This window comes from Pseudoliparis swirei, chromosome 24 (genome assembly GCF_029220125.1).
Source record: "Pseudoliparis swirei isolate HS2019 ecotype Mariana Trench chromosome 24, NWPU_hadal_v1, whole genome shotgun sequence".
NCBI lineage: Eukaryota > Metazoa > Chordata > Actinopteri > Perciformes > Liparidae > Pseudoliparis > Pseudoliparis swirei.
This window is the reverse complement of record NC_079411.1, coordinates 6,691,790-6,716,284: the sequence shown is the minus strand read 5'-3', so window position 1 is coordinate 6,716,284 and position 24,495 is coordinate 6,691,790. Positions and strand designations below refer to the sequence as shown.

The following is a 24,495-nucleotide window of genomic DNA, read 5'->3' as shown; positions in this document are numbered from 1 at the left end:
GGCTGATGGTCATTTATCCTTCCTGGTCTTACGTCGGAGTGGGATCCTCGACGCGATGTGTGTCGTCCACTTTCACATCAGTAAATGGAGTTAAAGGGATACTCACTCGCTCTCTCCCCATTAGTGTGATAAGTATTCGGCTCGAGTAAGGAGGATATTATCTCATTTCACCAATTAAACTGATGACGGGAGCTCGATGAAAGTTTCAAAGCACCTCTAAAATCCGCAGAAGAACGTGTTTTTTAACATATTAGTTTGATCCGTGTGAAAATAGAAATATAAAATTGCCAATTTGGGGTTTTAGTAGTGTTAACTTTGATATGCTAAACTGAGCTAATCGCCTTCAGCTCCATACTTCACCCACAGATGGGCGAGTGAGAGTAATCCTGTTGAAGTCAATTCAATTCTGCCATTTTTTTCCATTTTAAAGTGATGCCTTCCACCCCATTTATATGTGGCAGCACCTTTTGATGTGAATTCAGCTGGCTGGATTATTGCATTATTGAATATTAAAGCCACCTGCATCTTAATTCAGTCTCGATCATTCCAATTCTCAAATGACCGACCCGTTAGTTACAGAATTGACTTGTCGACCCGTCTCCTGGTCTTAAAGCTCCGGCTCCAGGTTATGGATCTGATATGCTTCCAATGTCTCCGCCCAACAGATTTTTCAGGTCCCGGGACAGACGTCTCCGTCAGATTCCCAGAGCTCGCTCTAAATCTGGCGGCTGAGCGTTCAGTGTTTGTGCACCTAACAGCCTGCCTGCTAATTTTAAGGTTCGCACCAACACAATCTTTATCTTCTTGTGTGAATATATGATTTGTCTTGTAAAGCAGTTTTAATTGCTCTTGTGTTCTTTACTAACTCAATGCTGCTGCGACCTCTGCAGCCTCATCATCTTTCTGTTACATTGCAACACTTGACAGCCATTTGAAGACCAGGTTGGAAGGAAGCGTGTCCTCCTGGGGGGAGTGTGACCGTAATGAAAGTGTTTCAACACGGCAGTCTTCGGAATCACTGCTGTGTAAGATTTTGCAGATGGTGAGTGTAATTAGTGTCCCGGTATTAAAGGCACTTTAAGTAATTGCTCCATTGCATCCTTCCTTCCTTCCTCTCTCTCTCTGCGTCTCTGGATAATATTTAACCTAGATAAAGTTACGTTTTTTTACCTGTCATTCCACTTTGGATAAACCTCTGGTTCTCGTTCTCCTCGTGGCCGTCAGCTGGCCGGGACTGACAGCTCAAACGGTTGATTTAAAGATAGAAAGCAGGCAGACAAAACTTATGAGATACGTCGAGTACTGAAGGAGAGAATGTGTGACTCACTTTCCTTGAACATGCCTCTACTGTTGTGTATCTGGAGTGCTTAGCACATTTGGCCCGTCTGAATACGTTGCCCCATATAGACGTATCTCCACAGCTTGAGGACTACTTCTTGAAGGTGCTCCATATTATTATTGCAAGCCAATTCAATTTATTTAGTAAAGCCCCAGAAAACTAATCTGCCTCCGAGGGCGTTTACAATCTGGACGCATCCGACACCGAGCCTCTGACCCGGGACAGACAGGCAGTCCAGAGTTAAATACAGGTAGAATTATACAGACAGTATTATTCATTTAATATGCATTAAAGCATGTAAACATGTTCTAGAAATAGAAGTTTGAACCTGAAAATGAGTAAAACGATACATCCCCTTTATTCAGACAATGAAAAACTATTCAGGAAATCTAATTTGAGTAAAAGATTCAATTGTTCTGCACATTTGTGATGCATATAGGAATATGAGCCTCCACACCTCCACACACACACACACACACACACACACACACGCAGCAGTGCACACCTCCACACACACACATGCAGCAGTACACACCTCCACAGGAGTCCACACACGCAGCAGTGCTTGCTTGCTTGTAGTTGTCCATCGAGGCCGATGATGACGTCCACTTCTGACTTTCAGCGGTGAGTTTTCTGGTGGCTGTGTCGTCCTCTCCTGGATCCACAGGTCTTGTCGCAGGTGGGACATGCGTATGAAGTAGTGGTGGTCCTGGCAACCTTGGTTGTTTTTCTTGTATGCCTTCTTTCCTGCCTTTCCTGCCTCCTGGCTGTCCTGTCCTCCTCCAGTGCTGTGGTCCCGTCTTGGCACATCTGACGCCAGGTGTTACGGTCAGCAGCCCTCCAGGTCCCCTGGTCTGATTTTACATTTCTTTAGCGCTGTTTTTATCTGGTCTTTATAGCGCTTCTTCTGCCCTCCAGCAGAGCGCTGGCCTCGGGCGAGCTGGCCATACAGCACTTAGTGAGGCAGCCGATTGAGGGGCATCCTTATAACGTGCCCCAGCCATCGTAGCTGGTCGTGGGTGATGGTGGCCTCCATGCTCCTGCAGCCTGCTCTCCTGAGGGTCTCGGTGTGTGGCACTCGGTCACGCCAAGTGGTTCCTAGCATTCGCTGAAGACAGCGGATGTGAAAATGCTCCAGGGACTTCACATGGCGGCTGTAAGTGACCCAGGCCTCACAGCTGTAGAGGAGGGTGGTGATGCAAACTGCTTGATACACAGAGATTTTTGTATGGAGATATAAGTTCTTGTTTTGAAAGACCCGGCGCCTGAGCCTCCCAAAGGCAGCTGATGCTTGTTTGATTCTGTTCTGGACCTCATTGTCGATGTTATTGTCCTCAGAGAGGAGACTCCCGAGGTATTTGAATGATGGTACTACAGACAGATGCTTATCATTGATGCTGAAGATGATGCTGAAGATGGGCTCCGAGGGCTTTACAATCTGGACGCATCCGACACCGAGCCTCTGACCCGGGACAGACAGGCAGTCCAGAGTTAAATACAGGTAGAATTATACAGACAGTATTTTTCATTTAATATGCATTAAAGCATGTAAACATGTTCTAGAAATAGAAGTTTGAACCTGAAAATGAGTAAAACGATACATCCCCTTTGTTCAGACAATGAAAAACTATTCAGGAAATCTAATTTGAGTAAAAGATTCAATTGTTCTGCACGTTTGTGATGCATATAGGAATATGAGCCTCCACACACACACACACACACACACACACGCACACACGCAGCAGCACACACCTCCACACACACACACACACACACAGCAGCACATACCGCCACACACACACGCAGCAGCACACACCTCCACACACACACCTCCACGCACACACGCAGCAGCACACACCTCCACACACACACACATGCAGCAGCACACACCTACACACACACACGCAGCAGTACACACCTCCACACACACACACACACGCAGCAGCGCACACCTCCACACACACATGCAGCAGCACACACGCGCATCAGTACACACCTCCACAAGCAGCGGTACACACACACACAAATAGCAGCACACACCTACACACACAAGCAGCAGCACACACACACACTCACCTACACTTGCTTCAGCCGGAGAACAGAGCGGACTCGATCCTTTTCCAGACATTGGAGATGAAACATTTCCGTTCCACGTGTCTCTGGACATGTTCACTCTGTCCTCCGTTGCATAATCATCTCTGGAGGACGACACACCACCACAGGTGAATCTGCTGACTCATCTCCTCTGCAGATAAATGAGAGCGCACGCCGTTTGCGCGCCTCGTGCTCCATCAGTCACCCGAGTGGGACAGGTGGTGCTGGGGGGGCCGGCGCGGCGCCCCCCCCCCCCCCTCGCGGGATGCGCTGGCGTCCTCGCCTGCCATCCTTCCGCCGCCTACGCACACCAGCGCTGCAGACGGGCTCGGGGGCAGCGTGAGGCCGCATGCTCCTTTACAGTCCTCCACGGCGGGAGGAACACATTTTCACTTTGCCACTTTTAAATGTGACACGCTCAAGATCACGGTGCCAACAGAGGTCGCTGGAACGACACCGAAACGGCCGCATTTCGTCGTCTTTGTACTTGTTCCTCTGTGACGATACGTTTCCCTTCATCTAAACTAGAATGAGCCCAAACAAGCTTTCCAGTGTAGCAAGTGAGGAACGGTTGTTATCCCCCCCCCCCCCCCGATGTCTGAGGAGATAACTTCAGGCCTCGGCACGCTGCGAGATAACAACGATCTTGTAGGTCCCCCCTGCTGAGCTGCACATCCACCGAGCCCTCAATAACAATGGGCTCTTCCACCCTCCCCCCTCTCTCTGTGACGACTGACCAGGTGAGAAGACAGCTGGAGAAACTACACCAGCGCAGAGCTGAAGGTCCTGATGGCATCAGCCCCAGGGTCCTAAAGACCTGCGCCACCCAGCTGTCTGGTGTCCTGCAGCGCCTCTTCAACCTCAGCCTGAGGCTGGGAAGTCCCGTGCTGTGGAAGACGTCGTGCCTGGTCCCTGTCCCCAAGAAGTCAACACCATCTGGCCTCAACGACTAACGACCGTCGCCTCACCTCCCATGTGATGATGGTGCTGGTGTGGCTGGTCTCGGCCCACCTCCGGCCCCAGGTGAAATCATCTGGACCCTCTGCAATTTGCTTACCAGCCTCATGTGGGTGGACGACGCCATCATCTACCTGCTGCAACGAGCTCAGTCGCACCTGGATGGAACCGTGTCTCTGTGAGAGTCACTTTCTTTGACTTCTCCAGTGCATTTAACACCATCCAGCCACTGCTGCTGAGTGAGAAGCTGGTGGCCGTGTGGACGCTGCCCACCATCTCCTGGATCACTGACTACCTCACAGGCCACAGTTTGTCAGAATGGGCCGTGCTGCTGTCTGGAACGGTGGTCAGTGATGTTGAGCCCCACAGGAACTGTTCTGTCTCCTTCCTCTTCACCCTGTACACCAGTGACTTCCAGTACAACACAGAGTCATGCCATCTGCAGAAGTACTCTGATGATTCTGCAGTGGTCGGGTGTATTAGGGATGGACGGGAGGAGGAGTACAGGGCAGTGGTGAGCGACTTTGTAAAGTGGGCCGATGAGAACCACCTGCGGCTGAACGTGGCCAAGACCAGAGAGATGGTGGTGGACTTCAGGAGGAAGGCGACAGCTCCTACACCTCTGAGTGTCCTGGGAGGACGTGGACATGGTGGAGGAGTACAAGTACCTGGGCGTCTCCATCGACAGCCGACTGAACTGGAAGGCCAACATCAACGCTGTGTACAAGAAGGGGATGAGTCGACTCTTTTTCCTGAGAAAGCTTCGATCCTTCAACGTGTGCAGCAAGATGTTGGAGTTGTTCTACCAGTCGGTTGTGGCCAGTGTGCTGCACTTTGCCATTGTCTGCTGGGGAGCAGCATCGAGGTGACACCAGCCGCCTTAACAAACTGGTTAGGAAGGCTGGCTCCATCATGCTGCCAGCTGGAGCACCTGGAACAGGTGGTGGAGAGGAGGACGTTGAAGAAACTGGTGTCCATATTGGACAACCCGGACCACCCTTCCACCACCTCCGCACACCAGGGACAGACTTTCTCCAGACGGCTCCTCACGCTCCGCTGCCACAAGGAGAGATACAGGAGAACATTCCTGCCGACGGCTATGAGGCTCTACAACAGTTCACCTCTTGCCAGATCACCCTAACCCTTCTTATATTTGTGTTTTTTTATTTTATTTTTATTTTTATTCTTGTAAACTGACTGGCTCAAACAAATTTCCCCTTGGGGATTAATAAAGTATATATCTATCTATCTATCTATCTATCTTAATTGCATTGTGCACAGTGTCGCACTTTCCGAAATGGGTGTAATGAAATCTCGGTTGCGATCCGTGTCCGACTGTCACAGTAAACATTTCCAAGTCAGCAGAGACACATCGGTACCCCAGACCCACTTGAGGTCACCGTAAAACCAGAGAACAGTTAGAAACGGTTGTTTATCGGCTATTACACTGTTTAATGGACTCAGAAGCTCATTGAGTGGGCGACCCAGAATGCCTCAGTGCTCACTGAACGACTCAAAAGGTCTTTTGTTCCAGCGGCAGTCCAATTTTTTTTTTTTTTTAATGAACACTTAGCATCTTTCTGATGTTATTCATGTCTCATGTGTCATTTTATGGTGTTATTTATGAGTTATAATGCGTTTTCAGTCTGTTGTTCACAGTGGAAACTGTGTCTATTGTTGTTGAGACGAGTTGATTTGGTGGCAAACGTCTTCTAATCAAATGTAGCTCACCCATCTTGGATGTTGTTATTCGGCTGTGAGAGACGGGCCCATTTATTTCTGACCGTCTTTGATCTCAAAAGCACTAAATGGTGCGTACGTGGACGCTCCGTCTCTCCCAGGATGCACCGGAGATTTCACCGCCTCTCCCTCACTATCATCGTCTCGCGTGAGGGAGCCCAGAAGGACATCGTGAAGCGGCGTTACGTGATGCCGGTCCCAGGATAATGGTGCTGGAAGCACTCGCTCACAGAGAAGAGCCTCCTGACTTCCTCTCCTCCTCCAGGCAGTTTCACGCCAGCTGACGCGGCTCGGATGACGAGGCGAGGCCTCGATGACCCTCGGGTCACGTTACTGCGTGAACAAACGAAGACGAGGTCGTAGCTCCTGGGACCCGAAGAGAAGCGCCTCTTAAGGTGAGGAACAAAACGTCTTTTTATTACATTACATGGCATTTAGCAGACGCTTGTATCCAAAGTGACTTACAATAAGTGCATTCAACCAAGAGTACAAACTATGAACAAGAATACAGAAAGTAACATTTCTTCAAGATAGTCGAACTACAAAAGTACCATAAGTAAGAGCCACTGAAGTGCTAATCTGTGATTTAATCCAGATATAGTCTTTGAGATTGAAGAACGCTTCGATGTTGATGCCATGTTTGTGTTTTGTAAACGTCAAAGATTAATGGTCATCATCAACATCCGCTCCACGAGGGGAAACAAAGGCATTTTAGATCCTCCAATGTGTGTGTGTGTGGATATACGGAGAGCTCTGACACTGCACCTCCATGCGGCATCATCCGTTGACGGGCGGTTACGGTGATTAAGTGCTCTTTTATCAGTTCTCGGCCAACAACAAAGGTCCGAAATAGGATTAAGCGGAGACGTGAAACAGTACGGCGGCTGCGGCTGCGGCCCTTTGAGAATCCACTGGCAGGGAGAAGCGCCGCGACGCTGCAGGGCAGGATTACGGAACAAAGAGATGGAGGGATACGGAATGAGGGGTGGAAGCTTCCCCTTCTTTTAAAACGCTTCCCATACCATCAAAGTGCTCTGCGAGGCGGCATCACTCACTGTTGTTGTTGTCGGATGAGTCGGTGAGAGAGGGATGTTCATTCGTCAAGAAGAAGCGCCGTGCAATCGAGGCAGTAAGTGTAAGTTAGATAAATGTCTAATAACCTCAACGAGGGCGATGATTCATCACTTCCTCAAATGAAGTTCATGAAGGGACCGCCCGTGGACATCCGTCATGGCCGCCTGCCGCAGGTGATCGTGTGTGTTGCAGTGGATCGGTAAGAAAGCTCATTTCCTCATCTGAACACGCAAAAGGACTTCCTGTCGGGCGCAACGTCTCCTTCCTTTCATCGAGGATTACAACGATACGCTTCTTGCAGTGGAGGAAAGTAAACAAGTACTGTGTGTGTGTGTGTATATAAGATGTGTTATTTGCGTTGTTTCGTTAGTGAGACATTGAAATAAGTTCTACACAGAACATAACGAGCCCTGAGTGCAATAAAGAGAGAAACTACTTTGAGTTAAACTATGCTTAAGGACATAAGTAAACTGGCGGACCGTGACCTTTGTGGATGTGTCGTCGGGCCGCTCGCCACATTCCAGGCGGCTAGTTCCCGTTCAGGGCTCAACCAATCGGAGCGCGCGCCCTACCAGAACAGGCCGGTTGCTCGGCTCCCAGCGTCCGCTCCCAGTATGCATCCCAGTAGCCGTTTACAAGCGAAGTTCCCAACAATGCTGCAGACTTCAGGGAAGTGAAGAAGAACTTGGTGCCAACGTTAGAATATCAGACATCCAGCAGCAACGTCTGAACGTCAGTCAACGCGTCCAACGGGCGGTGCAGACGACGCGCTCGGCTGCCTCCAGAGCACCAGCACTCGTTACCTTCGCATTGAAAATGCCGGAAGGTAATGTTTTGATCGCCATGTATTTATTTATTTATTTGTATGCGTGTTATTCGCAAATCTCAAAAAGTATTGAACCGAATCGCATGAAATTTGGTGGGATGATTGTTTATTATCCGGGGACCAGTTGATTAGATTTTGGGATCGATCGGGTCAAAGGTCATGAACAGGTCAAAATCTTTCGCAGAACTCAAAAAGTATTGAACCGAATCGCATGAAATTTGGTGGGATGATTGTTTATTATCCGGGGACCAGTTGACTAGATTTTGGGATCGATCGGGTCAAAGGTCAAGGTCAAAGGTCATGAACAGGTCAAAATGTTCTTGACTCGCCTGAAATTTGGTGGGATGATTGTTTATTATCCGGGGACCATTTGATTAGATTTTGGGATCAATCGGGTCAAAGGTCAAGGTCATGGAAAGGTCAAACTCTTTTTTTACCATAGCACGATACATTTTTGTCCAATTGGCATGCAACTAATGCCAAAATGTTCATAATTCAATGCCCAATCTTGTGATATGCGAAGGTATGCGCTCTACCGAGTGCCCATTCTAGTTTAATAATATTAAAGTATAAACTCGATTTAAGAGTACAGTATGATTTCTTTCATACTACTTTTTTGGACAAACTATACCAAGACTACTCTGACACTTTTCAACAAACTACGTGGCATAAATGACGCGTTTTCTTTTTGTCATATTTATACTTTTGTCTTTTTAATAGTGTCCAAAAAAATGGAAGAGATTTTCTATCAGCCTGCTTGTGTTTCCAAACCACACGATGAGCCCACGGGTGAGAACGGTCTGAGGCCGGCCTTCAGCAGCCTGGTGAAATAAAGCCGACGCTGCGCTTTTCTTCAGTTGCGAACTGACTGCCAGCCCCCTCCACCTCCTCCACCTCCTCCGTCTTCTCCATGGTGAGAAGCTGCAGACCGGAGGCGTTGCGCCTGAAGAAAGGTCTTTTTGGACCTTATGACATCTCTTCAGGTCATTTATCAGATTGTTTAACTCCTACTGCAGAAGACCTTTAATTAGACTTATTTGCAGATCGGCAATTGGTACTTTTACTTTGGTAAAAGATCTGAGCACTAGTTCCATTTCAGTCTCTAACATGTCCATACGGTAGTCATTAATGCTCGTCACATCTTCCCAGAGCCCAAGGTCATATCCTCAGACCTCGTTTTCTAGAACCTGCAGTCCAAAAACCCCAAATAGATTTAATTTACATTGGAGAACCTGGAACCAAATACTATTTGCTTAAAGGAAATACTAAAATGATTAATCGGTCATTCAAAATTTAAATTCTGGATATTTGTTTTCGCCCCAGAAATTGTTGAATTGTTGTCGCATTTAATGCGTCTGAAACCAGAAAAACAAACCAGATTCCTCTCCTCCGTGAGCGGCCAGCGGAGCTGCTTACACAACACAAGAGCCTGGGAACAAACCGGCGCTCGGCGTAACCTTGCCAACCAAAGTGGAAACTCCCCCACGCGTCCATTCATGTGCGGATGTACAGCCGGCGCTTCACTGCGAGGCCAGAGGAGCCATCGCTAGGCAACAGGAAGGGAATCCGCTACAGCGAGCGGTACGGGCTCGTGACTGATAACGGGCCAGAGAGAAAACACACACACACACACACACACTGCATGTGATCATCTTCATGGCGCGTTAGGAGTGACATGTTGTGATCGCATATATTATCTCAACAGGTTGGAAAACAAGAATTCAATTAAGGACGTTGGTTAAGAGACAATTACCATAATTCTGTTTTCCGGGGATAAGATTACAAATATGATTCTCGAACAATGAATAAAATATATTGCTTTAACCCTCCTGTTACCTTTATATTTACTGATATATTTTACCCGTGGGGTCAATTTGACCCCAGCAATTAAAACCTCCAGAAAAATATTAGAATTAATATTGTTTCCCAAGTTTAAGTGTGAGGTACTTTATGTTTGTTGACTACCTACATAGCCCTTTAAATATATAAAAAAGTTGATATTTCTTATATGTTTGACAGTGAAAAGCAGCCTGGGGTCAAATTGACCCCAAAGAACACCGACATTAAACATTGAATGGGGTCAAATTGACCCTAAAGGTAACAGGAGGGTTAAAATGCTGGTATCAGAAAACATTTGATATTTGGTGCAGTGAATTTATTTCCCCCAAAGATCCAATGTCAAAGAAAAAGTGAGTGTTGGGAAGACTTTGAAGCTTCGAGTCAGAGTGGACATTTTATATTTTGCCGAAATGATGATGACTCCAAAACCGTCGGCGGTTCCTTCTGAATATGAGGGTCCATCCTTTGGTCCACCACTCCTGCACTCTAATAAATGTTAAATATTCCCTCGTGGATGTAATTAACCAAATAATTTGCTTTATTGAACATATAAGATGCCTTCACACAGGTAACAAAAACAGACAACCGATATGCTTGAAATGAAAAAAGAAAAACCCACATTTTATTGCACTTAAGTTATAAGAAAATAAAATTCTAAGTGAATCAAACAAATACACAATCCCTTTAAGGTTTTTTCTGTCCGTTTTTCTTTTTTGCCAGGCAGTTTACATTAACTGAAAAAATAAAACACCTGCAACAAATCCGATTTCTCAAACCAGATCATAAATTAAAACAGAGGGAGAAAACAACGAGAGGAGATAGAGCAAGATCGTTTTCTTTTTTAATATACAGTGTTATACCACTTTCACAGTTCAGCTCGAGTTGTGACTCTTGGAGATTGAGACGATATTTCGTTTGGCTACAATGTTTATGTTCACGTTTGTCGCCTTTGTGTTTTTATTCCCCCCCCACTGACGATCCTCGAGGCTGCGACCGCCGCCACGGAGATTTGAACGGCGACACATGTAACACGAAGACTCCGGCAGCGCGACCTGTCAGCGGATGCTTGTGATGGTCTCCTCTGTTGCTTCAGACATCTTTGAATTGAACAACAATCACAATCACACACACACACACACACACACACACACGGACACGGACGGCTCTTTCATTCACGCGTTAAAATCGATACATCTGCTAGTTTTTTTCATTTTCTTTGCCGGTCCACACGGCATTTGTACATTTCCCCAAAGAACAGGCTGGAAGAGCGTTGTCCCAAGGAATGTGTTTACAAGTTGCCCAGTAACACGCTAGCACGCGCACTCATGCACACGCACACACACACACACACACACACACACACACGCGCCAACAGTGTACATCCCCTGGTTTCCTCTCTGCAGGCGCTCCCGTCAGTATCCGTCGGACGCCTCTCTCCTCTCAGCCTCGTAGAGGCACGTTTGGCTCAAGTTTCAGTGGCAAAAACAAACAAAGTAAAACAAAAAAGTTGGATGTTATCTTTTGTGATCTTTTGTTCCTTAAAGTCCAAACATAAGAGTTCAATTTGGAATTTTGCCTGGGACTAAAACGTCACAGCAAGTAAAAGTTCCATCTCTCTCGTTTTTTTCCGTTCATCTAGCAGCATAAATACAGTTTGGCCACTGGGAGAAAACAGTAGAGGGGAAGGGGGCTGTGGGGGGTTCAGGGGCTGTGGGGGTTCAGGGGCGTCCACAGCGCTCGGAGCAACGAACCGGTACTTCTCCCCGTCACAGCACTGGCACTGAAAAACTCTGGACAGCACTGATGTGTACGCGGAGGCGGAGCCACAGACTCGGGTATGTAGAAAAAAGAGAGGAAGAACAAACAACTCAAAGAAAAAAGGAGGGGGGAAAAAAACCTTGTGACATAATAACAGCAAACCTAAACAGAGCAGGTTATTAATACTGGGATGTGTTGCTGTTGGCAACCGCAAAGAAAAAAGAGAAGAAAAAAACCCTTCCGTGTGATAAATCAAGAACGTATTGAAATTCACAGTTGTGTTTGCGTGCGATATTGTAAAGAAAACGACAGAATCCGAGTGGAGAGCAATAAGAAGGGAAATGGAGTGACAAGAAACGAGCCCGACGACGGGCCGAACCTCTGCAACGAGCAGCTGTGTGTAGAGAGTGACCTCTAGACGTCGCCCACCTTCCTCAAATCGTTCCTACAGATTCCCACTTTCCGTTTGAGTGCATGTGTGCGTTTGGGAGGGGGAGGAGTGTGTGTGTGTGTGTGGGGGGGGGGGGGGGGGGGGGAGGAGTCTTTAAAAAATAATATATCTCTGTACATCTCAAAATCTGTCAGGCTTGAGCGAAACCAAGTCTCTGTGCGAAGCGGACCCCGAACCGAAAGGGTTGAGAGTCCCTTCAAAAGAGTTCAGTCGTCATCAGTCGTTCCTTTCTTCCTCTCTTCTTTCTTCCTTCTCCCGGCCAATCGAGGGGCAGAACAGACCGGTGGCGCCCCGCCTCCTCGCTTCCAACCCGATTCCCCTCTGACGACGCCGCGTACCGGGGGTGGGGGGGTTGGACACGTGTGGCGCTCTGTGGCTCCGTCAGTAACATTTGGGGGGGGGGGGGGAGGTTGATGGAAGAGGACGGGACAGTGGGGGGGGGGGGGGGGATGGCGGTGGTGGTAGATTTTAGGGTGCGGTGCTCTGGGCATCCCCTCTCCACTCCTCTCTCTCTTCGTCCTCCCCCGCCACGTCGGCTCTCACTTCATGTCCACGTCAAAGTCCAGCACCAGCAGCTTGGTCTCCTCCGTGCCGTTGCGGCTGCCCACCGCGCACACCAGCTTGGTGTTGGAGGCTCGGATGCGCCACACCACGCCGCCGCTGCCGCCGCTCTCCAGGGTCACCAGGTTGCGGATGAACTCGCCCGTCTTCAGGTCCCACAGTTTGACCGTGCCGTCGTCCGAGCTGGTGATGACAAAGTTCTTGTTGAACTGGAGGCACGTCACGGCGCTCTGGTGCTTGTGGGGACCTGAAACACACGGAGAAACGGATTCTCAGAAGGACGGAAAGAAACACGTTCCCGCCGGCAGGAAGCCGGCCGACGGTGTTCCTCCGGCGGGCTTCACCGCGCCCACCAAACTCGTCCACGCCCGGGCCGCCGGAGTTCATTTTCGCCAAAAACAGGCGTTTGTGATAAACGGAGTGGCGTCGCGGGGAGAGAGATGTGGATGGCTGAATTTGAAATGAGCCGTGGATCCAGAATAAATAACTGAGACACAAAGGGAGAATTCCCCTCTTTTATTCCTGGCGCTGTTGTGACAGTGTAGTCAAGACTTCCCGCTGTAGGAGCTTTAGCACTCGTCACCTCCGTCTGCTGCTCGCTGGCAGGACGCCACACGACAAGTGAAGATGGCGGCGTTTACCGCCTTCACCGCGGCGACTGTTTGTGACACGACGCACGCGGTGACTCAAGTTTGCCTTCAGGGCTTGAAAATGATATCTTAATTAAATCAAGTCGGGCGACACAGTGCTCTGTAAAATATGTGCAGGAAAAATGAACCGCTTTTATCTATTTAGGCAAGTTGCTATAGCAGCTATTTTATTTTAGTAAATTTCTCTCCGCTTTCACAATCCATTTGCAGAGAAGTTCCTTTTGAATCTCCCCATCGTGAGGCTTTCACATATTTCCCATTTCTGTCTCCAGTGAGTTCAAAGGCGGTGTCATCTACTCGAGTATTCACGAGTGCCGTGCACCACCCCCCCACCCCGCTGCCTCTCTCCTCCCCGCATTACCACAACAAAGCCGGCTCCGTCATTACCGACGCTCTCTTCGGCTGACAGTGACGACCTTGTTGTCGGCTCATTGTTTTATCAAAACGCACTAATGAAGAGCAGGAATTCGTTCGCTGACCTGATTATATGACCTACAAAGTCCCGCGGCCTCCATCCCTTCACTGTAGTCACCCCATCACACACACACACACACACACACCACACACACACACCTCTGTCCTCAGACTCACACTGGGGCATCCCTTTGTTCAGCGAGGGGGGGGGTGGTTGCCGTTTGTGGAACTAACATGGAGGGTTGTAGTTTGCTAATGAGGGCATTTAGGGGCGGGGCGCTGCTGCTATTCAGCAAAGGATTTCCAACTTCCTGTGAAGCGCCAGTGCTGCTGCTAATGGGGTTTGAACCATTCAAACGGACACAAAGGAAGTGGGCGTAATGGGACCAGCGGGCCCACAAGGTGCTGGCTCCGTACCGCCACACAGACCGCTTGAAACTGACCGTCCAATTAAAGTCCCGTCGTTTGTGCTTTTGGTTGTTGTCGCACTTTTCTATGTTTTAAGTTATAGGTTTATAGTTCTTTATGGATATTTACAGTCAAATGTACATTTGAATGATTTACTTCATGTAAAAATCATTTTACATAAAGCTCCCCCGCCCCTAAATGCCCTCATAAATGATTATTATTATCTACAGTCTGCACTAAAACGTAACGCTGATATTTAAAAGGTGCTACATAGTAAAATGCTAATAATATAGCATCAAACAACCATTTGCTATGTTGAGATATATTGGATATAATTTATAAACATATCGTGACAATATGTTTTTCCCGTATGATTTAACCGCCCATGTTTAAGTTGGTTTGGCCCAGTAAAAAGTAGCAGAAGCCCCTTAAAGCCAGACCGGGATGGCTCTCTCACCTTGCAGTGTTTGCAGGCACTGGCCCGTCTTGATGTCCCAGATCTTGACGGTGGAGTCGGCGTTGCCGGAGACCAGGATGTTGTCTTTGAGCTCCATGCCGCTGGTGAGGGACTGATGCCCCGTCAGCGTGTGGATGCAGTTGCCCGTCTCCACGTCCCAGACCCTGATGGACGTGTCCAAAGAGCCACTCACCACGTGGATCCCATCAAACTAGGAGGCAGAGGGGGTCACGAGTTCAGCCTCTACTTCACAGACTGAATGTTGAGACGAGTCACTTTAAGCTGCCACTTGGAGACGACCGAAACCGTCCCTTTGACCCGGAGCAGCAGACTTTCTTACTATTAACAAATTTAAGATTAAACCCATTGAAATTAATGAAGCGTATTGATCCGTGTGAAACTGTCGTGTATTCGCACGTCCAATAGTCGAGCATCGACACTTTAGAAAGCCCAGCGATGCAGCGGGCTCCGAAAACCAATCTCTCCGTGCAGTAAACAGCTTCCTCCCCGAGGTTGATGGCCCCGGCTAAAAGTGCACCGTAATCACACAGAGTGGGCGAGAGGACATCGCAGAGGACACGGGCATGCATTTGAAAACAACCACAAACCCACAGACTACACTAAACATTTTAAAACACCAGATACAAACGGGCAAGACAGTTAAAAATGTTAGCGCAATCACAGTGACTTCTTTTATGGCAAGGCGACCTTGGCGAGAATAAAGAGTTTACCCACTGAACCATCTGAAACTAATGAGTGTGCTAATATGTTTAGACTGAATGGAAATGGCTTTAATCCAAGCGTATGTATTTAGCTATTGAATCGCCGTCTCAACCCACTCCTGCTGTATATACTCTCATTTCCTGCAGCTCCAGCCCGAAAAGTACTCTTGACGATGAAAAAATGCATTTGATGTCCAAACTGATGATGATAACTCCCAGTGCTGAATGTGAAGCCGCTCACCTGTAGCGAGTACACCCTGTTGGTGTGGCCCTGCAGCGTGTGGAGGCAGGTCTCCGTCTCAGGGTCCCACACCTTCACCATGAAGTCGTAGGCACCGCTGACCACCCGCCGGCCGTCGTACTGGACGCAGCGCACGGCCGCCACGTGGCCCATGAGCACGTGGAGACACTGACCCGTCTCGATGTCCCAGACGCGCAGCGTGGCGTCACGAGAGCCGCTGACCACCCTGAGGGAAGGCCAGAGACACAACCGGTCAGGTACGGTCAGGGTCAGCAGAAAGAGGTCAAACTGTCGTGAAGTGTCAATGTTGAGCTTCACCTTCACACACGAGGAACATATTCTGTACGATTAAATTCAATATTCCGACACACAACACTTTGAATCATGTCAGTCATGAACACGTCCTCCCACTTTGAGTAACCTACAGCGTCACACTCATGTTCATACGTAAAGCACAAAAACACTCATTTAACTCAAACGGCCGTCCTCCCGCAGCGACTTCCCCCCACGGAGGGGGAAGATTACATGTTGCAGAAAGGGAAACTCCCTTTAGGGAAAATTCCAGATTCTAGGAAAAACGTATTCAGATAATAGGAGAGCGTATTAAATCCTTAATCTTCAACAAATTCTACACGACATAAATTTTTTATATTTTTTTTTAACAGTGCTGCAAATAAGCACACAGCACACGCTCTTTATTCATAAAATGCCTCACAGCTCTACAGCACTTCCACTGAGTGAGTAATCAAATGCTATACAAAAACCTTGGTGGGCCTGAAGGCGAGAGGAGCACTTTGAGTCTCCGGAGTGTAAAACTAAGTGAATGAGTGAGCAGCAGTTCACTTAAGACGGCTCACAGGCTTTATTGAATCTCCCAGAGACCACACGCTCACTTTCATAGAGATGCTGTCCTCGAAGAATGTTGGAGATGCTCTTTTTGCTCGGTGGGATCGCCGTGAGGTCGGGCGTAACGACGGCGCACGTTAAAGGGAAAGTCCCCACGTTTGTCTGTTTTCAACAAAACAAGACAACGAATGATATTTGGTGAGCTTCAGAGGTGATGGTCGGAGGATTTTACTACCTTTGGAAAAGTCGGTTGCTATGCTGAGCTATCTTCTGCTGGGAACAGCTTCATATCCATCATCAACTATGAGATCAATATCACCCCCGTCTAAACTACTATTCCTTTATGAGAAAGATTTTTTTGCAAATAAATCTTTCAATAAATGTGTTGGTTTGCAAACACAATTATTTGTAAAGCTCACTAATTAACACGTTATTGGGTTTACTTAGGGCTGCTACTATGTCCATATGCCCATTATCTCAGCAAGAAACAGATAGTTTGTTTGGTTTGTTTGTCAGAACAAAAGTGAATGATGTCCATCACACCTTCCAGAAGATCAAACCTCGAGCAGATCATTATTCTGTGGACTCTCGGCTCTAGATTTGGCAGTGAATGGGCCTCGTACCTTTTCTCGTGGAGGTGCATGCAGCGCACTGTTGAGGTATGCCCGTAGAGGGTGTGGATACATTCGCCTGTCTCTGCGTTCCAGACCTTGAGTGTGCGATCAGTGGAGCCGCTGATGATAATGTTGTCTCTCATCTGGGATGACCACACGCCCCCCGTGTGGCCCACCAACGTGCGCAGACACTGAAAAGATGGCAGAAGAAGAAGTCTTGATGAGTACGTTTCTCACTGCAGCTGCAGATGTTGGATATGAGCAAAGTTACGTGTCAGAGACATTAAGGTGGAGTTCACAACATTTGAGTTGGTAAAATCACATTTGCACATTTTCCCCACTGCCTTCAGGGGGGGGGAAAAAACAAGAAAAATGAAAGTTATGTGACCTTTTCAACTGAACGAGAACCCAGTCGTTGAATAGCTGCAGCTGGGACGTAATCTGAGCATCTTTAATTGCTTTTTACACACAAAAAAAGCAGACGATTTGTTCTTTGCAGAAAGGTTTTATAACTGTTAAATTAAAAAGATCCACCCATTCATCCTCATTAGTGATGGTAGATTAGCTATTGATTAAAGCAGCTATGGAAAACTTTCTGATCAATTGAATTTGCGTCTCCACAGATTCCAATTTGCCCCTCAATTTAATTAAGCCAAATGCTTTTAAATTACATTTATTTGGGTACAGGAGCGATCTGTGGGCGGGGTCAGGGACGAGTGCTGCGGTCATGTCCGGTTCGGAGTGGAGCGTCTATGAGGTCATCAACATCTGACCCCCTGAAAGCAGCTGATAAGCAGCTTTTATTGCAGCGGGTGAACGAGGAAGCTGCTGCTGCCGCCTTCGGCCTCTCTTGCGTGATAAAGACACTTTATTAACTGTGGGCCAACGTGGCATGACCTGACAATCAGTGTTAAAAGTCTCTGGACTTGCATCTTGATCCACATTTGTGATAAATATTTGCTTTTCTTCTGTAATACTCAACCGCAGGCCTGCAGTTTATTGTAATCAGACTCTGAAGGATGAAAGATTTTCCTCGTGAATCGGAGCCAGTGGTCGAGGTTCCAAAAGAAGAATCGGTGTGTGTGATGAGAGCCTCCTCAAACACTGCGTGGGAGCACAGTATCTGAAATGGAGGGCGTAAGCGCCTTACGTCTGTGAAACAAACAGAAGATGAGGCCGTCTCCCGAGAGTGAAAGAAGACATGCATTCTTTTAATGAACCTTTTCTTACAAACAAATGAGGGGTTTTATACTGTGCTTAACATTTGCATTGAAATAAAGAACTGTGGGAGAGGACCCAGTACAGCAGCCAGCTCCAGAGACCTAGAGCGCGTGAGACCGGCTACATGCTGGAGCGGCTTCTTTCTATTGATAGACACAAGAAATATCACAAAATAAGGGATAATGCTGATGGAGCGAATTATATGCAACAGTTAAAATAAACTACATCAGGTCAAGAAATGACATTATAGACTCACGCTTCAGGATTAAGAGCTACGGCTGAATCTACAGTTAAGAATAAGGCTAAAGACACGCGTTTTTATATGACTCTAAATGACACGAGAAGAGCTCAGATGTCCCTGGGTGTAGCCAGTACTTCTACCACGGCCGTGGAAAAAGTTCTGCTTGGCTGAACGCTGGAGTCTAATAACACGCCTCAAAAATAGATCTGCTCAAACGGTTTCTACATCGAGAGAAAGTATTAGCGACGACAGCAACCATGGAGATCATGTGTGTTACGTCTACGTTAAAATACCACAACAGCTAAGCTACAAATACTTAAACCAACTAGAATGGGCACTCGGTAGAGCGCATACCTTCGCATATCACAAGATTGGGCATTGAATTATGAACATTTTGGCATTAGTTGCATGCCAATTGGATAAAAATTGATCGTGCTATGGTAAAAAGAAGATTTTGACCGATCCATGACCTTGACCCGATTGATCCCAAAATCTAATCAAATGGTCCCCGGATAATAACCAATCATCCCACCAAATTTCATGCGATTCGGTTTAAAACTTTTTTTGTTCTGCGAATAACACGCATACAAATAAATAAATAAATGGCGATCAAAACATAACCTTCCGCATTTTCAATGCGAAGGTAATAATACCCAACATAACTGCCTGCATGGCATCTCGATGGATAAAGTAATGACTGCAGTCATTTTCTGTTGAGTCGCTTCAGTCGACTGATGCACCGTCATGCTTTCCCCCCCCCCCCCCCCCCCCCCAGCTGACCCGGTCGCAGCTTGTTCCACAGAAACATGCTGGCAGAAGAAGGGAGATAAATCTAAACGGCCTGAAGACCGACGGCCTTATGAGAGCCGGGCGAGGACAAGGAGAGCAACGCGTTCAATTATTCCTCCTCCGATTTGACGGCATGGCTATGATTCACTGGTCGACTCCAATTACCGACAGGCTGTCGTTGCGTCTCACGCGCACACCTGCACCGATTTACTCCACGGGAAGAAGCTTCATCACGGAGACGCGATACAAAGCCGCGGTTCCATTAATGCTAGATGACCACAATTACCTTAATTTATCCAAGCGACATTCCAATTAAGTTCACAGCTGAAATGGCCATCTCTTATCTCTGAGAGTTAAAGAGAAGTTAAACTGGAAACCTGGCCGAGGACTCCCATCTTGGATTGGCCTGACAGCCGAGGCTGACGGGCGCCACCGAGGACGTGTGCCGCCACCTTTGAAGCGATGAGATGTGTGCGACCGTCTGTGCGTGGAAGATTGACATCTTTCACCAACGCTGGAGGACGCGCGGAGACAAAGGTCCATCAGGTAAAGACCAAAAGCCTTCAGGCGGCGTCCAAGCATCCGCTGCGTCAGCAGGAAACAAGCTTTTTGAAGATGCCTGCAGCAAATCGGATTTATCCTCTTTAATCTCAGACTCTGGTGAGTTTGCTAAATCTCCGATGAAATACTTACACTGCAATCAAATCCCCAACGTCTTACCTGATCGCTAAGCAACGGCCTCGTGCTGCCAGAGGTATGGCGGCTTTTACATGCAAAGTACTCGTATAATAATTCAGATTGCCTCACAGCACGGGTTCAATTCACTGTGGTTTATAGAAGCAGCCAAATCAAGGGCCAGACCAACCTGCCAGCAAAGATGAAACATTAGCGATTCACATTACCTCTGGGATTTGGCAATCCTTCACTGAGTATTTATTGAAATATATTAAATTAAGCCACTTCTAAGCTAACAACCCTGTCAATATGATGTGACACTTTGCTTTTTGTGCTCGAAATGCCAAGAGAGTTAAAAAATTCATCATAACGCACTATTTAGAGCTGTGAAGAAGAGGAGACGTAGCCACCTGTTCCATCCCACATCGTCTCATCTCAGTGGGAATCCTTTGGATCATCCTAAATTGAGCAAAAGGTTTCTGCGGAAAAGCAACAAAAAGTGGCCGAGAAGAAGCGTTTAACGCACTTCTGGGCTATTACTATGATTAATTTATTTCTCCGTCCCTCAATTTAAATCCTCTACCTGCAGTGAGAGCCGCCAGCGCTGCATTTCAAACCTCTCATCTGAAGAAAGACGACAGTAAGAGCCAATTTACCCTCATAATCTGTAACCCATTAACTCGTCACCGGAGAGACGGCTTTTGTGAGGACAGAAACCTTTTTTTCCAACATAACGTCTACTGGCGTCAGGTTTCAAAAGGAGAACCTTTAAACGTCAAAATTCTTCATCTCTGTTGATTAGCGAGCCGTCATCTCTTATTGATCCAATTCAGAGTAAGACCTACGTTCTTGTGTTAGCGGCGGCGGAGCTGTGGAAGGTCACCTTGAGCTTTCTCTGAAGTCGGAAGGCTCGTGTGAGCGGCGCATCAAGGTCAAACACACCACTTTAAAAAAAGGAAGATCATGGAGTAGATATGATTTGCCATATGAAGGACAAGAGGAATGATATATATATATATATATATATATATATATATAAAGTCTTTTTTACTCAATGCCTTCGGAACACTGGTACACTTTACAGGCCGGCATCACGCAGGGACAACTGGCAGCGAAGAAAACGTAGCAATCAAGTCCTCAAAGCGCTGGCAGAGACGATAAAGGCTGTTGACGGAGAAAGAAAAACAAATGCAGGTGCTGGCAATAAATACCTTTGTATTTTTACTTTGCTGGCTTCGACAGACTCCTCACCCGAAATGGTTGACTAGGCTTAATTGGCCATTTGTCTCCAGTGAGAGATTCTCTCTGGTGTTGAGCGCTAAGGAAGCAAAGGGATGAAATCCACAGGAGGGGTTCATGTTCTGAATACATCGCCCAAACACAAACGGATTTAGGCTCATCTCTTCATGACTAATGTAAACAAACAAATCTGAGGCGGATTAGCGTTGTCGAAACCACAGACAATGCAATGTGTGTCTGTGACGTTGGTCTGAAGGCAGGGTGGTTTGAGCCCGCTGGTGATGTGACTCATCGCAGACTTCCTCCGCCAATGGGGATCCGCTGCAGCCGGAACGCAAAAACCCGTCATCCAGATGTCTTTCGGTGAAGGACAGCCAAATCGTGCTGCGTGCCTATCGGATGACCTTGGCGAGATCTGTTCAGATCAGCAAATGCTGAGACCGATGTGCGTGTAATCGGCAGTTGGCTGAATGCCAACTTCACTGTTGGTTTGGACCGAGTCTTGATAGCAACGAAAAGCAAACTCCCTGGTACACTGCGTCCAGCCCAAAGAGAGCCTTACTGCAGTGTGATCATGCAGAAGTTCTCTAAAGACCTCCATTCATCACCAAATAAAAAGTGAAAGGAACAGAGTGGAAAAGAGGAATGTACAACAACCGTTTACAGAGGATGTTTAAAAAAAAAGTAAAAACCTCTTTTTTTAAATGGAGTCCAAAAGCGAGGCATGAAAGAGCTGCGATTCACAACAATCGGTGAACCTCTCTCCGACACCACAATTACAACCACTGCTTTTCTTTTTAATACGCTGCGGCCGAGGCCCGAGTAGCTCGGCCCGGACTCAGCTGTGAATACCAACAGCTCTTGCAGACATGTGCCGTGTAACAAGTCAGCAAAACCCCTAAATGTGAGAGCAGAGAATAGAGAGAAACTCTTGCCAGGTTGTTTTCACACAATGGGGCGGATGTTATCGATTACTAAACTATGTTGACGGTACACGGAGCAAAGTTCATGTTTTTAATCATTTAGATAAATGTTTCATCCACTTCTCAATAAATAAGTCAGGGGAGGGAGAAAAAAAAAAAAAAAAAAAAAAGGGAATACAGCTTGAACTTGCCTACCGTCCATTATCGTCTGACAACAGAGCAGAAGAAAAGGAAGCCATTAAGATAAAAGGAGGAAACGGGAAATGTAAAAAGCAGTTAACTCGTACCTTTCCTGTGATGGCCGACCAGACTTTGAGCGTGTTGTCGTCGGAGCCGCTGACGATGCGGTTGCCACAGAACTGGAGGCAGGTGATCACGTGGTCGTCGTGACCTTTCAGCACCTTCAGAAGAGATCAAGAGCGATGCAATGAGAAGGACATGGACGACGGGGTGGAAGCAGAGTGACACAGCGGGAATCGAGGCTGACAATGAGGCGTCTCTGGTGCTTTGTACATCAAAGGGGAGATAAGAGGGAAATGTCACCAAGTGCTGCAGGTGTACGTGGCTCTTAAAGCTGTGTGTGTGTGTGTGTGTGTGTGTGTGTGTGTGTGTGTGTGTGTGATACTGGGTCGCAGGACTGCTAGCACAGCAAAAGAGAGACTACACTACATATGCAAAGGAGTATGAAGAGCACCAGCGGCGGCCTAAAACGACCCGCAGATGTTTCAAAATGAGCCAAAGAGAACGAGGCCCATTAAAGATCGACTCTCGCATGCAGCTCATGCTTTATGGGAAACTTCTGAACAGGAAAAAGACAAAGAGAGTCCTTTACATTTAAGATTAAAAACATCCTGTGCTGCAGCTTAATTATTATTCAACAAGAATACTGTGGAGACCTGACCTCCCACTAACTTTCCGTGACTCAAAGCCATTTTATATCAGACCTATGCGATCCTCTACCCGCGGGGGGATTCAAGTTGAAAGGCAAAGCTACCTTGGGTGATTTGAGGTCCCCTCTCCTCCAGTTGGTGTCTATTCTGTGCTGCCGGATGTAGGCACTCTTCCAGGGGCTGTGGGTGAAGCCAGGCTTGACGATTTTCCTCTTCTTGAGGGGCAGAGGCTCATCGATGCCTATGAGGAGACGAGAGACGGAAGCAGATTGGATTACAGCTCGTGTTTTGTCCTTTATTGTAAAAACAGGTCCAATGGCACCTTTAAGCTCAGCGTCGCCCACAGCTGCAGCTCCTGACTGCTCCCGCTGTGCGACGGCATGTTCTAAGTCCGCATCTGTCGCAAAAAGAATTGGGACTCACCTTCTTCCCTGCATTTCTCCCTCCACAGCAGGTTGTCTTCTGCCAGGATGCGCCAGTAGCGACACGTCTGGGCCGCTTGAAGGAGGTCCTTCGGTTCCAGGAACGACAGCACGTACAAAGCCAGCTGTTGAAAGACGAGGAATGCGAGAGGTGTAAATGAAAAAGGAGAAACTAAAAGGACACATTATTCACTGCTGCGGGGACACACAACGGTACAAACGCCTGGCTCACTTTGGAGTTTGAAGCAACTAAATCACGACAACAAAACGGAAAATACTGTGTAGGAAATATTAACAGCATGAGTCGAACCGAGCAAGCGATTACCATAAAACCGAAGCAACATTTCTCTTAAAGCCCAACATAAAATACATAATAGGAGCCACACTGCCGATACTAATGTCAGGGCTTCAGTTCGTTAAGTCAAAGCCGGCATAAAAAAAAGACACAAAACCTGGTATAATGAGCATGAATCTAAACCTCTATGGTCTGCTGTTTAACATTTTGTAGCAGGTCTATATTTGGACAAAGGTCTCAACACACAATGTTTGTTTGACCAAACAATGACGTGAATCAACCTTTAGGACAAGAGATGTTCCGTATCATCACAAAAGGGGAAAGATTATGGCTTTGTTTTGTAACCGGTTGTGTAAATATTGTTCTTTTATTAAATTACAATAATCCGAGATGATAATGACCCTCGCGTCACGAACATCAGGAGAACAGGGGCCAATTTCTCAAAACCAGTTTGCCAGTCTAAATGTTGCTCTGAGATCATGTCTAGATTCTACTAAATATTATTTCTTCACAGATTAATCTGCCCACAATTTCCTTGATTAATCCATATTGCTTCTTTCATCTGATCAAATGTCAAAAAGCAATAGATATTCCATTAACTATCATTTAAAACGAACAATCCTGGCATTAAATTCTCTCATTTGAGAAGCTGGTTGAGCAATTCTGTTGATAAAACTATAAATTAATGTTGTTGTGCAGAAGGCAAACATTAGTTGAGGGTTGACTCTTTAAAACAGGTATTTTGAGTTTGATTAAAACCATAAAGCAAAGCTGAATCTGAATATTGCTGTACCTGAAAGATTTGGATT

The 24,495-nt window shown here is 47.0% G+C and overlaps 2 protein-coding genes across 5 annotated transcripts in view; one reads left to right on the top strand and one right to left on the bottom strand.

The window, feature by feature from the left end:
- The window catches only part of LOC130189794 (uncharacterized), a 33,884-nt gene extending 33,165 nt beyond the window's left edge, over positions 1-719 (top strand). The window contains exon 7 of the mRNA XM_056408733.1: positions 666-719. Within this exon, the coding sequence (XP_056264708.1) occupies positions 666-719 (54 nt within the window). The remainder of the gene's footprint in view (positions 1-665) is intronic.
- Positions 720-10,384: 9,665 nt separating this feature from the next.
- The window catches only part of fbxw7 (F-box and WD repeat domain containing 7), a 58,859-nt gene continuing 44,748 nt past the window's right edge, over positions 10,385-24,495 (bottom strand). For all 4 annotated transcript variants that reach the window (XM_056408727.1, XM_056408726.1, XM_056408729.1 and 1 more), the window contains exons 5-11: positions 23,393-23,516; positions 23,074-23,210; positions 22,367-22,480; positions 17,001-17,182; positions 15,532-15,757; positions 14,569-14,779; positions 10,385-12,886 (exon numbers count right to left, since the gene is read on the bottom strand). In XM_056408727.1, the coding sequence (XP_056264702.1) occupies positions 12,618-12,886; positions 14,569-14,779; positions 15,532-15,757; positions 17,001-17,182; positions 22,367-22,480; positions 23,074-23,210; positions 23,393-23,516 (1,263 nt within the window). In that variant the 3' untranslated portion in view covers positions 10,385-12,617. The remainder of the gene's footprint in view (positions 12,887-14,568; positions 14,780-15,531; positions 15,758-17,000; positions 17,183-22,366; positions 22,481-23,073; positions 23,211-23,392; positions 23,517-24,495) is intronic.